General features: G+C 36.0%; 2 protein-coding genes across 2 annotated transcripts; one reads left to right on the top strand and one right to left on the bottom strand.

Moving 5' to 3' along the window:
- The first annotated feature begins 300 nt into the window (after nt 1–300).
- On the top strand, nt 301–7,091 carry CHRNA5 (cholinergic receptor, nicotinic, alpha 5 (neuronal)). Its single transcript, XM_009872855.1, has 5 exons — nt 301–446; nt 1,284–1,328; nt 2,864–2,973; nt 3,919–4,750; nt 6,930–7,091. The coding sequence occupies exons 2-5, from the start codon at nt 1,302–1,304 to the stop codon at nt 7,089–7,091; spliced, it is 1,131 nt and encodes a 376-aa protein (XP_009871157.1). The 5' UTR covers nt 301–446; nt 1,284–1,301.
- A 3,434-nt stretch (nt 7,092–10,525) lies between these two features.
- On the bottom strand, nt 10,526–14,132 carry CHRNA3 (cholinergic receptor, nicotinic, alpha 3 (neuronal); the record flags this gene model as incomplete). Its single annotated transcript, XM_009872854.1, has 3 exons — nt 10,526–10,654; nt 12,120–13,125; nt 14,023–14,132. Coding segments are annotated over 3 exons (1,245 nt in total), but the record flags the coding sequence as incomplete, so codon positions are not given.
- Between the last annotated feature and the right edge of the window lie 654 nt (nt 14,133–14,786).

The following is a 14,786-nucleotide window of genomic DNA, read 5'->3' as shown; positions in this document are numbered from 1 at the left end:
ACCAGGAAAATTATGTAAGTGCATCCTGTCTTGTTTATTCCTAAAGTTATCGTGGTGTGTTTGAGCCATGGATTTTAAAAGTGTGATAGTAGTACAAAGATGCTAATAAAACCAGATAAAATTATAAACTTCTTCTACAAAAACCTTGGCCATGCTTCCGGAGGAGAAGAGATGAGAAAATTAACCTGCCTAAATGTAACTGTAATTCTCTGGACACAGGAATGCACATGTACACTGTTTGTACATGTACACTGTTGGTTTAAACCAATGTTAATAATTTTTTTTTCCCTCTAGGTGTATCTGAACCTTCTTTTATTGCTAAAAGTGAAGATCGTTTGTTTAAACATTTGTTTGAAGACTATCAAAGATGGGTTCGTCCAGTGCAACACTTGAATGACACAATAAAAATCAAGTTTGGCCTTGCAATCTCTCAGCTAGTGGATGTGGTACGTATAGTAAATGGTTCTTTTCCCTCTCAATTCTTAAAATTCTGGAATGTAATGTCATATGAAATAATAGTGCGTATTTTATCTTAAACACAATAGATTAAAGCTCTAGAATTATTATCAGCATAATAGAAAATGCGTTGTAGGTAGGGGCATGAAGAAGTGGTTGCCAAGAGGTTGAGAAGACAAATGGCTCTTACTCTTAGTGGTGTTTTCGGGGGAAAAAAAAAAGAGTGAAATTCTTAAGCCTGTACAATTGTGATTTAGTTTATTTATTCAATGGGAAAACCACATATTTTTGAATGTTATCAGTCTAACTTCTGTAAAATTCAGGAACGCTTGCAAGTGCTGCTCTTTTTCCCTCTTAAGCAGCAAAAAACACTCTAAGCCCTCAAATACGCCACTTCCATAGTAATGAAGATTATCTCTTGTGATAGAAAAGATATCAACCAGATATTTTTTTTCCCTGATATTTACTTACTTCAGAATATTATTTTAAAATTGGATTCACTGTTTATAGCTGTAAGAGGAGTTTTTCTTACACATCTTGGCTGTTTATGCTTCCATAGGAAATCTGCGTAAAATACAGTCAAATAATAAAATGGAAAGGAGGAAAGAGACGCAGGGGGGAAAAATACAACTTGTAACAGTTAAATTATCAAAGGTCATAACTGTATCTTTAAAAAGTTCTCATATAAACATAGTTATCAGTGATCGTAATGCTTTTAGAAGTGTGCTTTGTATTATTTTAAATTATTAGCGTCTGTGAACTAAAGCAGCTAGTTACTGGGAATGTGCATTTTTTTTTTTTCCATAAAATACGCTTTATTTTTACAGGATGAGAAAAATCAGTTGATGACAACAAATGTCTGGTTGAAACAGGTATGTGTAAAATATCGATGAAAAATTCTGAAGCAACGTAACTGCAAGTTAAGTGGGGAGAAATTTTTCTAATTAATTTTATATTTAAAAAAACCGTAGTTGCACGAATTCTTGTTTTACATAGTGTTTTTAAAAAAAGTCCCTGGGAAGGCTTTAAAGGATTAATTGTTGTAAAACTCTTAAAAATCAATCCTAAACAAATAAAAAAGTTAAATTTAGAAAATATGCCTAATTAAAAGAAGTCTGATATGACATTGCATGGCCATTTAATATACCAAGGTGGGTGTATCCAACCATGGAAGTTGCTGCTTCTTTACACAAGTTTTCTTTCAAAAACTATATTAAGAAAAATATGAGTTTGTGTACTCTTTTGTATAATAGTTTTAAGGTCTTTCTCTTGTGAGGTCTTTGAGATTATTGGATAAACATCACTGAAGAACTTCAGTTTCTAAGTTGTATATGCTTTCTATAAAGAGCTAGGTTTTTGTCTTAAGAATATTTGTTTATGGGCAAGAAAAAGCCTGAAGCTTCATAATAATCGGTCTACGCTAGAATTTATGGCTGCTATTAACTTGAGAGACGCTGCTCACAAATCATTTTTGATTTAACTTAGAAGAATGTCTGCATGCGGACCCTGATTATACTTACTGGATTACTAAATTATTTTCCTTTGGGCTACTTACTTTTTTTTCTTCTTTTTTCTTCTTCCTTTTTTCTTCATTTTTTTTCTTCTTCTTTCTTCTTCTTATTTTTCTTCTTTTTTTTTTTCTTCTTCTTTTTTTCCTTCTTGTTTCTTCCCATTCCCTTCTTTTCCAGTAGCTGTGATTTGAGACAGTTTTTCTTTTCAGGAAAACTTTGACACTACTCAGCAAGAATGAGCTGGCAATATGTCAGTAACACTTTGTGCCCTCTTAACAGTTTCGGCAGAACTTGTTGTATTTGAAGCAGTTCAAATAAAATAAGAACTGTCCTGAATATGCATTAAAAATTCTGTGATGATTCTTAGAAACTTGAATTTTTCCTTTTCAGCTTTTAGTTCAAAATTACCAAAGTACTACTGTGCTATTCATGATGTGTGTGTATATATATATATAGATATAATAACGCTATTTTTAGTGTTGCTGATAGAAATAGGAACAACTATCATGTGAGACTTGCAGCATGAATTTTTTTTTTGGTGATGAAACTGTTTAAATTGCTTCTGATCAGCTTCCAAAGTCATTGATACTCATTCAGAACAGACTTTTTTCAAATTTAATTGTATGAACATTATAATAGCTTTTACTTACATATGTATACATGCTCTGAAAAAAGATTTTAATATCTTAAGTTCTGTACAGAAATGCTGTCAAGTGCCTATTATACAGAAAAACATATTTTTTGAGGTAAATAGATTTCTCTTCAAATTCACTGTTGTGGGCAAATTTTGGATACTTTTTTTTAATTTTTAAATTACCATTCTATCTGTTTTCATCCAATCTTGCCCTGCTTAAATCAACTTCACAATAATGATTTTTATGTCTTGATATCCCCAGGAATGGATAGATGTTAAGTTAAGGTGGAATCCTGAAGACTATGCTGGAATAACATCTATTCGCGTCCCATCAGATTCTATCTGGATTCCAGATATCGTGTTGTATGACAAGTAAGATTTTAATTTTTTCACATCAAGTAATTTTACTTTCTAACTTTAACTGCTACTAGGAGGTTCGTTGGGTGGATGGGTGTGTGTACAATTAGTAGAGTTAAGAATGTGTGGAAGCATTTGCCCCTGAATGCAAATGGATTTTGTTGCTGTTAAATGCTTGGATGTTTTGGTTTGCTTCTGTGTGGAATTTCCTGTCACTTTGAAAAGTTTTATTTCTAGTTCTTCATATAACTCTTCTTTTAATTAGAAAATAGTGTCTTGCACAGCCCTGGGTACAAACTAGCAGTGTGGAGTGATGGGAGGGAAGCAACTAAATCAAGTCGTACTTAGCATGGATTTAAAATGAAGTACACTCAATTGTAAGGGGTGGTTTTCTTGTTTGTTTTTTGTTATTTTGTGGTTTGTTTATTTTTTAGAATTAACAGATCTCAGAAGCAATTGAATTAACCTTTCTGCTCAACTCAGGTGCACATACAGTGCTTTTACATTTCCTGATTTGTTGAGTCAGAAGAAAAGGCTGTTGCAGTGGTTGTGAATTCAAGTATTAATCTACCTCTTCTGTGCCTTTTTTTCTTCAATAAATATGATTTGGCCAAATTCTATTTGCGATACAGTCAATTCAAACACAAGAGTTTGGTCATGCTGTTAAAGGTTGGGATTTTTACAATCCTTTCGTAAGTCGTTGGGACCACAGCAAGTTGCACAGATCTTTTCATGGCTTGAAAATATTATTCACTCTTCCAAAGCTGTTTACACGTGTGAGATTCAGATATAGAAAAAAAAGAAAAAAAATTGTCTATGAACACAATGCAAAATTTTGGCTATGAAGGAGGAAGAAAGGATAAATAGCTGAAATGACAATAGCAAAACATATTTTCTTATTTAAAAGCGCCCACCCCTCACACCGATTGTAATTGCATGCATGTATCTCTCTTCTTTCAGTGCAGACGGACGTTTTGAGGGAACATCTACAAAAACTGTGGTAAAATACGATGGCACCATTGCTTGGACTCCACCAGCAAACTACAAAAGTTCTTGTACTATTGATGTAACCTTCTTCCCCTTTGACCTCCAAAACTGCTCTATGAAATTTGGTTCCTGGACTTACGATGGCTCACAGGTTGATATAATACTTGAAGATTATGATGTTGACAAAAGAGACTTTTTTGATAATGGAGAGTGGGAAATAGTGACTGCAACAGGAAGCAAAGGCAATAGGACCGATGGATGCTGCTGGTATCCTTTCGTTACATATTCATTCATAATTAGACGTTTGCCACTTTTTTACACGTTGTTTCTCATTATTCCTTGTATTGGGCTTTCATTTCTAACTGTCCTTGTCTTCTATCTTCCTTCGAACGAAGGTGAAAAAATTTCACTTTGCACTTCAGTACTGGTGTCACTGACCGTTTTTCTTCTCGTTATTGAAGAGATTATTCCATCATCTTCCAAAGTTATCCCGCTTATAGGCGAGTACTTGGTGTTTACTATGATATTTGTGACATTGTCCATTGTGATAACTGTCTTTGCTATCAATATTCATCATCGCTCTTCGTCTACACACAATGCTATGGCACCTTGGGTTCGCAAGATATTTCTTCACAAACTTCCCAAGCTGCTTTGCATGAGAAGTCATGTAGATAGATACTTTGCTCAGAAGGAGGAAACGGGAAATACGAATGGATCAGAGTCGTCTAGGAACACCTTGGAAGCAGCTCTAGATTCTATCCGGTACATTACAAGACATGTTATGAAGGAGAACGAAGTTCGTGAGGTGGGTGTGTTTTGTCATATTACACGGATTTTGTAAAACTGAAAATGAGAAAACTGAGTAATGGTTTAATACGCAGTTGCATATTAAATATGCGCTAAGCAATTTCTGGTTTTTATACTTCACTGGAAGCTGTGTAGTTCTTTCCACTGGAAAGAAGTACAAGTATGGTGCAATACTGAGAATTCCTCTAGATGTTGGGCTGATACAGTACAGTCCTTGAGTTCTTGAGAGTCTTTTGCTTTCTCCTAGAAGTAAGATCACGTTGTTAATGACACATTTTCAGACGTACTTGTCTGTTACAAGAGCGTATACCATAACTGTTCTCTACAGTGCTACTGGATGTTGTTTTCATGATAAGAGAAGTAGGTATTTTTATTTTAGTCTTGTACCTCAGGGCTATCTAAAAAATGCATTTGCCTCTACATTTGCAGAATAAGTATTGCTAGGCCTTATTCTGAGGTTTTCAGTTCCAAATAAAAACAATTTTTAGTGCCTTAACTTACATTAGTTTAAATACAAGCTATAGCCATATGTTTGTCAATTTTGCTGTGATCAAACTTGGACTAGATGACTTCTTGAGTGTTGGCTTCTAGCCTTATTATTATTTGTCTCTAAGTTATATCAAAAGCTGTCAAAGGCTTTTCCTCAGTCTGTAGATTTGCCCCCTGAACTGTCCTTAATGTATGTTTGCACCATTTGGCTAGGAGCATTATGAATCTGTTTTCTTTCAGTGCTTTTTAAACTAACGCCATTGGTACATCAGACTTAAACGCTATTTTGAGGCTGTTGTAGAAATACAGGAGAGTGTTGTGTGGTCTCATGGTGCTGCTGTCTCTTCCTGCCGGCAAGGCCTGAGACTCTGTCAGTTCACGGAGAGCTGGCTGACTGCAGAAGTTGCTGGTTCTCACACACTAGCCTAGGAGTAGGCTAACACCTCTAGTGTACCTTCTCAGGACTCACCTCTGACTTTATCACAAGGAATCCAGCCTAGATTTTTGGATAAATGTATCTACTCTACTGGTAAAACAGCATCTAATACCCCTGCATTGTATAAACAACAGAAAAAGAGTAGTTTGCTATTAAATGTGTAATTTCCTGTAAATGAAGATTGGTTTTCTTTCTCTTCGTGAACTTACTCTATTTGACTGTGAGTGGCAAGAGAGGTGATAGGTATTTTATTCAGGTTTAATGTTGTTGTGACTCTTAAACCTCAGACATTAATGTACAGCTGACTCTCTGATTATAGTTTTGTTGTTTTTTACCATCCAGGCATTTTATCTTAACCGTACTCCAGAAAAAGCTGCAATTGCAGTTTAATATATCTGACTATTATCTAGGGCTGCATAAACAACAAGAGCAGTAAAGTGCATATAGCCCTCTGATGTCTGAGTTGTTTATAGTAGCAAATGTGATAATTCTCCATTAGTTAAATGTATTTTATTGTTTTCCAGAGAATGAAAGCTTTAATTGCAAAAGGTCCTAATGAAAACTACACGGCTCGTGCAGTTGTAGCCTTAGGAAGCAGTAGGTTTGAGAAATGTGGATAGCTCCAGTTCAAATCAAGGGTTTTAATTTGTTTGCACAGTTATATCCGCTGTACCTGCAAAACTGTGCATAGATAGAAATATTTCTAGCAAAAGAAAAGTCTTGAAAGTACTGTGAGTATTTTTCCTACTGTGTAAACTGGTGCAGCAGCAACTCCACAGCTTTCAGATCTTGTATGTAACACAACAACTGCTGCCTACTGTTAATTTTTTATTACTTTATTTTTAATTTTGATTTCCATGATTTGGTTGTGCTTTGTTTTTTGTACAACTTTTGCTTCTAGCTCCTTCCTGGGAATTCCACTTTATGATGAGACTGTGGCATGAATCCTAAATGCTGCAGTATGTAGGAGAATGGCATCATTTGTCTGTAGATGAGGATGTTCAGTGCTCTTCAGGGTTATTTTCTGCATTAAAATCTAGTGCTGGTCTATCTAGCTTACCAGTCTTCATAGAGGGAAGTTTCTTCCTGTTCTAGCTCATAGTGTAAGTATAAAAAATTATTAAAAGGGGTTACCAAATGGACCAGATTGGAAAAAAGAGTTCTGTAAAGTGATTAAGAATTGCATGGTTTGCTACAGTATTTTTACCTGTTTGTGCACATACTGACCAACTTGGATGCTTTTGGTTTGCAGGTTGTTGAAGACTGGAAATATATTGCTCAGGTGCTTGACCGAATGTTCTTATGGACTTTTCTTCTGGTTTCAATAATTGGATCTCTTGTGTTATTTATTCCTGTTATTCATAAATGGGCAAGTATAATAGTACCTACGCATATAGGCAGTACAAATGCATAAGATGTTTCTGGATCTGTCTCCTGCTAATATGGCTCTAGAGTTCTGCAGTAGCTCTGTTTCTTTGTAGATATGTTTCTGATAGAGTTAAAAAACGACCCCCAAACCGGAAAATTATGTTTGTATTAAAGCATGGCATCTCTAGGACACGTAGAAGTCAGTTTGCTTATTGCCAGTTTACTAAGGCACTTCTAGATCAGGTCAGAATTCAAAGGACCTTCTCAAGCGCTTGCATGTATGATATGTTAAAAAAGTGTGCACTGACACCCACCTTGGAATAGAAGGATTGAAATGTTTTTACTGTTGGTCACTGTAGTCCAATTATTAAATTACCATATAAATTGTTATATTGGGTATTAAATAATTGCAGATATTTACACAGTAGAGCTGCTTATTTCTATCTATTACATATGAAGGAGAATTTTTATTGATTCTCTTGAATATGTTGTAAAAATACAAAGTTTATGTGGAGTAAATTTAAAGTAATAATAAAAATACCAGTTAAACTTCCCATATGTTCAACATTTAAGTAAAAATAGTGATTCGGCTATGTTTTGCCTTTAAACGTTCAGTGCTAAATTTGCTGCTAAGTTTAAATCCTTGTTAATCCTATCATACTAACATGAATATTTAATTCAGTAAGCCTTAAAATACCTACAGGATACGTGTTTATTGATATCTCTGTAGCCACTATGGAAAGAAAGGCAAAGACAATTAAATAAGTTCCCGTATTGCACAAGTGTTCTAATGCACTGGAACATTCAGATTATTTTATTCTTGATGAAGAATAAAGTATTATGTTAGTTAAAAACATGTTAATAATTTCCTGTCTTTGTATGTGTCTCGGAAATAAGTTTTTAAGCACAGGTAGAAGGGATTTGGAGAATGCCTTTCTGAAGGAAGTGGTTTGGAAATTATTATGCTGTGTTACCCAAGTACAGGTGATTATGTTTTCACATGTTTGTTAAACCAAACTTAGAAATCTACTTTTAATAGATTTTCTCACTTAGAGATGTAGCTCTTAAGCTGCAAGGACTTAGTTTTCCATATTTTATTTTTTCCAAGTGTCAAAACTAAGTTGCAGCTTTTTAATTATGCCATTAAAATATGTTCTTTAAATACTGATTTTTTTTTTGCGTTCATTCAATGAATGCAGATCCCTTTCTTAAAATGGAATTAATCCATTTCTTAAAAACTTTATTTTTGGAAGAGACTGTAATAGTTGGGGTTTACTTACAATGAAGTTCTGTCAGTGTATTTCATAACATAATTGCACCCTACAGGGCTAGTACAGTAATGGCGAGCTAGAACAAATCCGGGGAAGTTTTTATGTGCTTAAATTACTACATTAATAATAAAGCTGTTAGGTGAAAAGTTTCACAAAAGTTGTACTGTCTTTCATAATGTAAGTTTTTAAGGTGATTATGAATTTGGAAAACAGATACCTATTTCCCCTCCACCTCTGTATCTCCTTTAGAATAACACTGTTTAGCACTGTACTGATAATAATTTTGGTTGCTGATGTCATAACTTTATATATAATAGAATATTTATTTAAAATTGTTCCTACTTGTAGGACGTTCTTGGGTTTGTGTCTTTTGAAGGCTCACAGGCAGGGTAGTGATGCCAGGCAAGCCATCTATTTATTTATTTATTTATTTGGTTAGTTAGTTTTATTGTTAACGTCGATTTATGAATAACTTTGTCTGCCATAGGATATCCACGTTTCCTCTACTCCCATCATAATTAATTTTAAAGGTGAATTTGCAGCAATCATCCTATTTAATCCATTAATATAATCATTTTAACTTTCTCAGTATTACTAAGATTAAACAACACATCAGTGACTTTCTTTGTGTGAAAGTTGCAGAAATACGTTAGATATCTTACTTCCTCTTCAAATGCAAAATTTCTTTTTATAGTCCTCCTCGGATTTGAAATACTGAGGTTTACTTTTACCTGAACAGAAAGCAAAGTCAAACTATAGATTACCTATATAGGTATTATCTTTTTTAACTCCCCACCTCATCTCTTTCCCCCTGTTAAATGATGTCTGTAGATTGCCCAGTTATATCATAAGGTGATTGGCAGCTTATCAGCCGTTGAAGTCCCAGTCTTTATACCAGGAACCCACAGTGTCTGCAAACACATCATTTTCTTCTAGTCACTTCTACAGTCTGATCATGCTAAACACAGATAAGGTAGCTGGCACTAGAATCCTTAGGGTCTTCAGTTCGTTGTGTGTGTCTGAAATAAAGTAGTTTTAATAGACTCAGAAGCATGAGCCTTATGTAACTTGTTTCTTAATGTGTTGAACTGTAGCTAATGCTACCTTATATAGGCTTCTGTCTCTCTGTCAAAATAAATGGGAAAAAAGCGCACAATTTTCAACAGCTTGATTCTCTTTATTTTCATAAATGTTACATCACTTGATACACTGTATTTCTGAAAAGTTTCCAGTGTCATATGGAGAGAACAGTTTGTATTTTTACAAAATATTTTCTCATTACAATATTCTATTGCATTCTTTATTCATGCTCTAAAATTATCTGCAGTTACTCATTGAAAAAAAAACAACAAACCAACATACACCTAAGAAGACATTTACAGGACTAATTTGTTTCTATCTGCCTTCCCTTGTCATGAAACACTTTGCTACAGCAGAATGCTTCTGTGTCCAAAGTGTCTTATCAAAGTATTTTTATCCTTTGCATAACCTGCAAACTGCATCTTGGTGTGTGTTTTACTTGTACACAGCTATAAACCTTGTTAGGCTTGAATAGCTTGCTTTTTCTGCCAGTCTTCTCAGACACTAAATACAAGGATGCACAGAGTTTGCATTATGGCTGCTTTATTACCATCATCTGTTATTTACCTATTTGCTTTCTTTTTTGTAATAAACCTGCCCATGGTCCTTTCCTCCTGCAGTTTGAGTCAGTTCATACACCAGGTGGCATTGTCTGCATTCCAGCCAGTTGGTGTGGATGCTTCATAAACCACTTTGTCTTCATGAGGGTCATAGACCTCAGTACGAACTTATTTCCAGAAGATCCTGTCATGGTCTGAAGAGACTTAGCACCAGACTTGTGGGAACAAATCTTGTAGCCCAAAGTATTCAACCTGTCCTGACTCTCTGAACATTTGTGTAATTTTCAGTTTCTTTATCAAACCCTTCTTAAACCAGATTTTAATGTACTACCTACATCTTTTGTTGCCAAAGTAGGCGTCAACCACAGGTCATTACTTTCAGATTAGGTGTCATAGTATTTTTTTTTTCACATTCTCACATTTTTAGCAAAACCTTCTTGGTCAAGCAAAGTTGAGGCCAAGAGAGTTCTTTATTCTACAATATATAGAAGAGACATCAGGTGCTGGGGTAGGGGCGAGAAGTTGGTTGGCAAAAGTTTTATTTGATTTCAGAACATACTCTTTAATCTTTACATTTCATCTCCAGCCATCAAAGGTTGTAAAAACAATCCTGCTGTTCCTAGAATACATACCAGGATGAAAACCCATAGAAAAATACGATCAATTACCATGGCAACGTATTTCCAGTCATCCTGAATCTGAAAAATAAATAACAAGTAGGCATGTTTGTTAGATGAATAACTTGCATTAGCAATTAGTACTGTTTTATATAGGAAGCGCAGTTTTGTTTGATGTGTAAGTGCTTTCATATACGCACAGATTAACTTATCTCTGTTTTCATTGACAAATTAATCTTGAAGAAGCTTTTTATTTGAATATGCTATTTGTGGCAAAGCCAGAACTACTACTTCAAATACAGGAAGTTGATCACCAAGACACTGGACTTCACGAGATACAACTTCGCTTCTGTACTCCAAAAATGAAAGGGAAAAGCTTTGCATTCTTCGGTGATCAGGTTTGTTGACAAAACTTTACTGAAACTGACTGTTCCTCCTGGCCTTTAGGCAGTATGTAAAAAGGCAGAGGTTAATTGATATATAATTGTTTGGTATGTATCTTATGTGGTACTGAAATTTGATCATTCTCATGCATGATGTGAAATTCATCTCCTTACCTTCCATGTACAGGGAAGCAAGTTTCAAAAAACCCAAACTTTTTCTAATTTTTTTTCTTTTTACATTGGGCATTATAACAAGAGTGACACTGAAGTATTATATATGTTATATATTAATAGTAACTACATTAGGTGACCATTTTTGTTACCCTTAAGATTTCTATTTTTTATTCCATTTTTCTTCAGGAAGGCCAATAAATGGATAATGCATTTTTCAGGGGTTTTTGACATTTTGTACTTTTTAGCTTAGAACATGTTTGTTAAGGCAGGATGAAAAAACCCCAGAACAACTCTATATTTTCTATACCAGCTAATTCTAAATAAAGTTCTAATTTCAGCATAAACAAAATACCTTCATTCTAAGTTCAAGTGTCATACTGCAGGGGATTTAAATTCAATGATGATTGTAGTGGTGTGGCTACTGCTTTTACTATGTTTGAGGAACATGATAAAAAGAAAACTTTATTTTTTTTATTGCATTAAGATGCAGTTCTATGACAGATGATGGTCCCTGTCTTGCAGCACTTGTCTTGTTTAGCTACAGCACTTCTCTCTACAGCAGCAGAATAAATGTCGTCGTCACTGTGAAGGACTGTCATTCTCACATCCTTTGTTACTGATGGTAAGATGTGGGTGAGAGAATGTAACTTTCTAGAGTCCATACAGTCAGCTAATCCTGCTATTACAATTAAAACTTGGAAAATTCACCCTCTAAATCGTGTAGGTCAGATACTTAAGTAGGTGTCCCGAGCAGTGGTTACCATAAGATACTTTGCTCAGTTTGTGTGTAGTCAGTTAAAGAAAGTTGTGCAAGACTATCTACATTCAAAATTGCACATATTCATAATACAGCTTGGGTAATTTACACATATAAAATAATGGTCTTTGTTGTCTTATTTTTGGGGTGGCTGTGGAATCTTTCTTCTTACAAAACACACTAATGGCAAATGGTGTCTGCAGTTTTGAGTGATAGTAAAATATTTTCTTACCTCTTTCGCTTCATTCTGCATTTTCATATTTTCTGCAATGTATTTAACACTTTCAATAGCATCCCTCATCTCTGGTGACAGAACCGAAAATGAAAGCAGAGGATCTACAGACTCAGAGCTTGAACTTCTTGTCAGATTGCCACTGAAATCTGAGAACTTCATTCGTTGGTAGTGACAACAGCTGCATGCCGTATCTTGACATACAAAGCCATCTTTGCAGCATTTGGTTTCGGAACCAAAATTTACATTTGAAAACTCAGAAGTGACAAATGGTTTTGGCTTCTGATTATTCTCTTCGTCACTGGCAGGCCTTGTCATAAACATAATCTTGGGAAGTAAGTTCAAGAAAATGGTTCTCACCCACACAGGCATTGTGTGTGTCTTGGGTGTTCTGTAGTGCACGTTAAGTACAAATACTGTGATGACAATAGACAGAGTGACAAATATCATGGTGAAAAGGAGGTACTCCCCAATAAGTGGAATTACCAGGGAGGTAGAAGGTATAGTTTCAGTGATAACAAGCAGAAACACTGTTAAGGACAGAAGGACCGATATGCAGAGTGTCACCTTCTCACCACAGTCTGAGGGCAAGTAGAAAACTAATACAGTCAGAAAAGAAATCAGCAGACATGGAATAATCATATTAATAGTGTAAAATAAAGGCAAACGCCTAATGTAAAGAGAGTATGTGATGTCTGGATATATCTCTTCACAGCAGTTGTATTTGATGTCGTGTTTATACCCAGGAGCTTTAATAATAGCCCATTCTCCACTCTCCCAGTAATCTTTCAAATTCATCGTAGAGCCAATTAAAACTAAATCAATTTTGGCTTTATCGTAAGACCAGGAACCAAACTTCATGGTGCAGTTCTGGTAGTCAAATGGGAAGTAAGTTACATCTATTTTACATGAGCTTTTAAATATAGCTGGAGGTATCCAGGTCACATCACCTGTGTATTTTAATAGCGCCTTTGTCTTGTCATCAACCTGGAAATCCCCAACTGCACTGTAAATCAAATAAAAATAACAAAAATGAGTATGTGACTACTCCAGGTAGTTTCATACATTCAGAACATATGCATTAACTCTTTAATCTGTTTTCAGAAAGTCAGCGGAGCTGAGTTGCACATGCAGGACTGAGACAGCAGCCAACATAAATTTGCATAGTTAAACTGAAATAAACATCTGTATAAATTTACTGTGGAAGATAATAATAACATACTGGTATTTCTACATCTTCTGTGGATGGTGCAAGTAGTAACTATGGAGAGGACGTGGTTCATGTAAAATCCATGTGACAATATCAGTTTATATGAAAAAGTACACCTAAAAAGGTAATTTAAAGTTTTAAGGCCAGAATTAGAAAAGGAGTATCATCTCTGTTGTTCCATAGACGTGAGTTTTGGATCCGTGTAGTGAAGTACTGCTTCCCTGTGTAGCAGAGGGATCCACTTAGTCTGCAGTTTGGCTCCTCACGGTCTCAAAGCGACAGCCGAAGTAAACTTTATCTGTGGCTTCTACATGACAACACTATCGTGATAAAGGTGTCAAATTGTGAGTTTAGCTGCTAAGAAACCAGAATTTGCAGGTTTTCGTCAGTTAAAGGTCTGACTCACAGACAAGAACTCTACAGTTCTTGTCATGTTCTTTGTAGACCGTGATAAAAACAACAGTAAAAGTGGGGACTTGTGAAGGGGAAAAGCAGAGTTAGGTTAGGAGCTGGCTCCTGCCCAGTAGTGCCAAAGAAGATGGCATGGAGCAACAGGGAGATGTGGGACACGTGTGTTGAAAAGCAGGCTTTTTCAGTTAATTCTGTGACTTTGCTGCTGATTTTTTCAAAACTAGTAACATCAACTCCCCCCCTCTTCTTCTAGAATTAAGAAGATAAATATGCAAGTCTTACTTGTTATATAAAACAATATCTGGCTTCCAGATCTGGCCAGATGGTACTCGGATGAATTCAGCACCTCCATAGTCGGCTGGATTCCACCGAAGCTTGTAATCATTCCAGATCTAATTACAGAAGAAACGAGGCCATGTTAGGTTTGTGAGGAAATTGAAATTCAGTGGACTGGACTCAACCCCTTTGCTGTCATGCCACTTTTAGGGTGGTTCTATTTCAGATACTGCAATGATGAGGTGTTTCTGTAACAAGCACACACGTCTCTTGTTTGTTCACATGGCGGTTGTGGGTGATTCTCTTCCTAGAAAGTCTATGGCTTTAATAATAGCTTAGGTCTCAAAAAGCCAGGTGCAGTGATGGAAGCCAGTGACAAGGTGAAAACAGATTCCTGGGAGGCTCTGGCGCTAGGTGGGAGCTCTCAGGGAAGGGCCCTGGGTAGAGGGGTTAGAAAGAGTTGCAGGTGTCATTGCTCCGTTGAGTAACGGCCTTGTTCATTAGGGCTCATTAAACCCTAGTTTAACTAAGTTAATTATTAAGATATAGCTGGGAATGGAGTTGGCTATTCAGCTGACTGCAGCAGTGAAAAATCGCGGGGTTTAGCCCGTGAAAGGCCCGTGGTAGCGAAACCAGCGCCGAGTGATGCTGTGCTGATGCGCTGCGCGGGCGTTTCCCCTGCGGCGGGGCCTGCCCGGGCCAGAGGCGGGGCTGGGCGGCCATATGGACTGCAGGAGGGTTCGGGCTGCAGGTGACGGCTCACCCCCCGA

Source organism: Apaloderma vittatum, unplaced genomic scaffold (genome assembly GCF_000703405.1).
Source record: "Apaloderma vittatum isolate BGI_N311 unplaced genomic scaffold, ASM70340v1 Scaffold44057, whole genome shotgun sequence".
NCBI lineage: Eukaryota > Metazoa > Chordata > Aves > Trogoniformes > Trogonidae > Apaloderma > Apaloderma vittatum.
The sequence above is the reverse complement of the archived record's forward strand: the minus strand, read 5'-3'. Positions and strand labels throughout refer to the sequence as shown.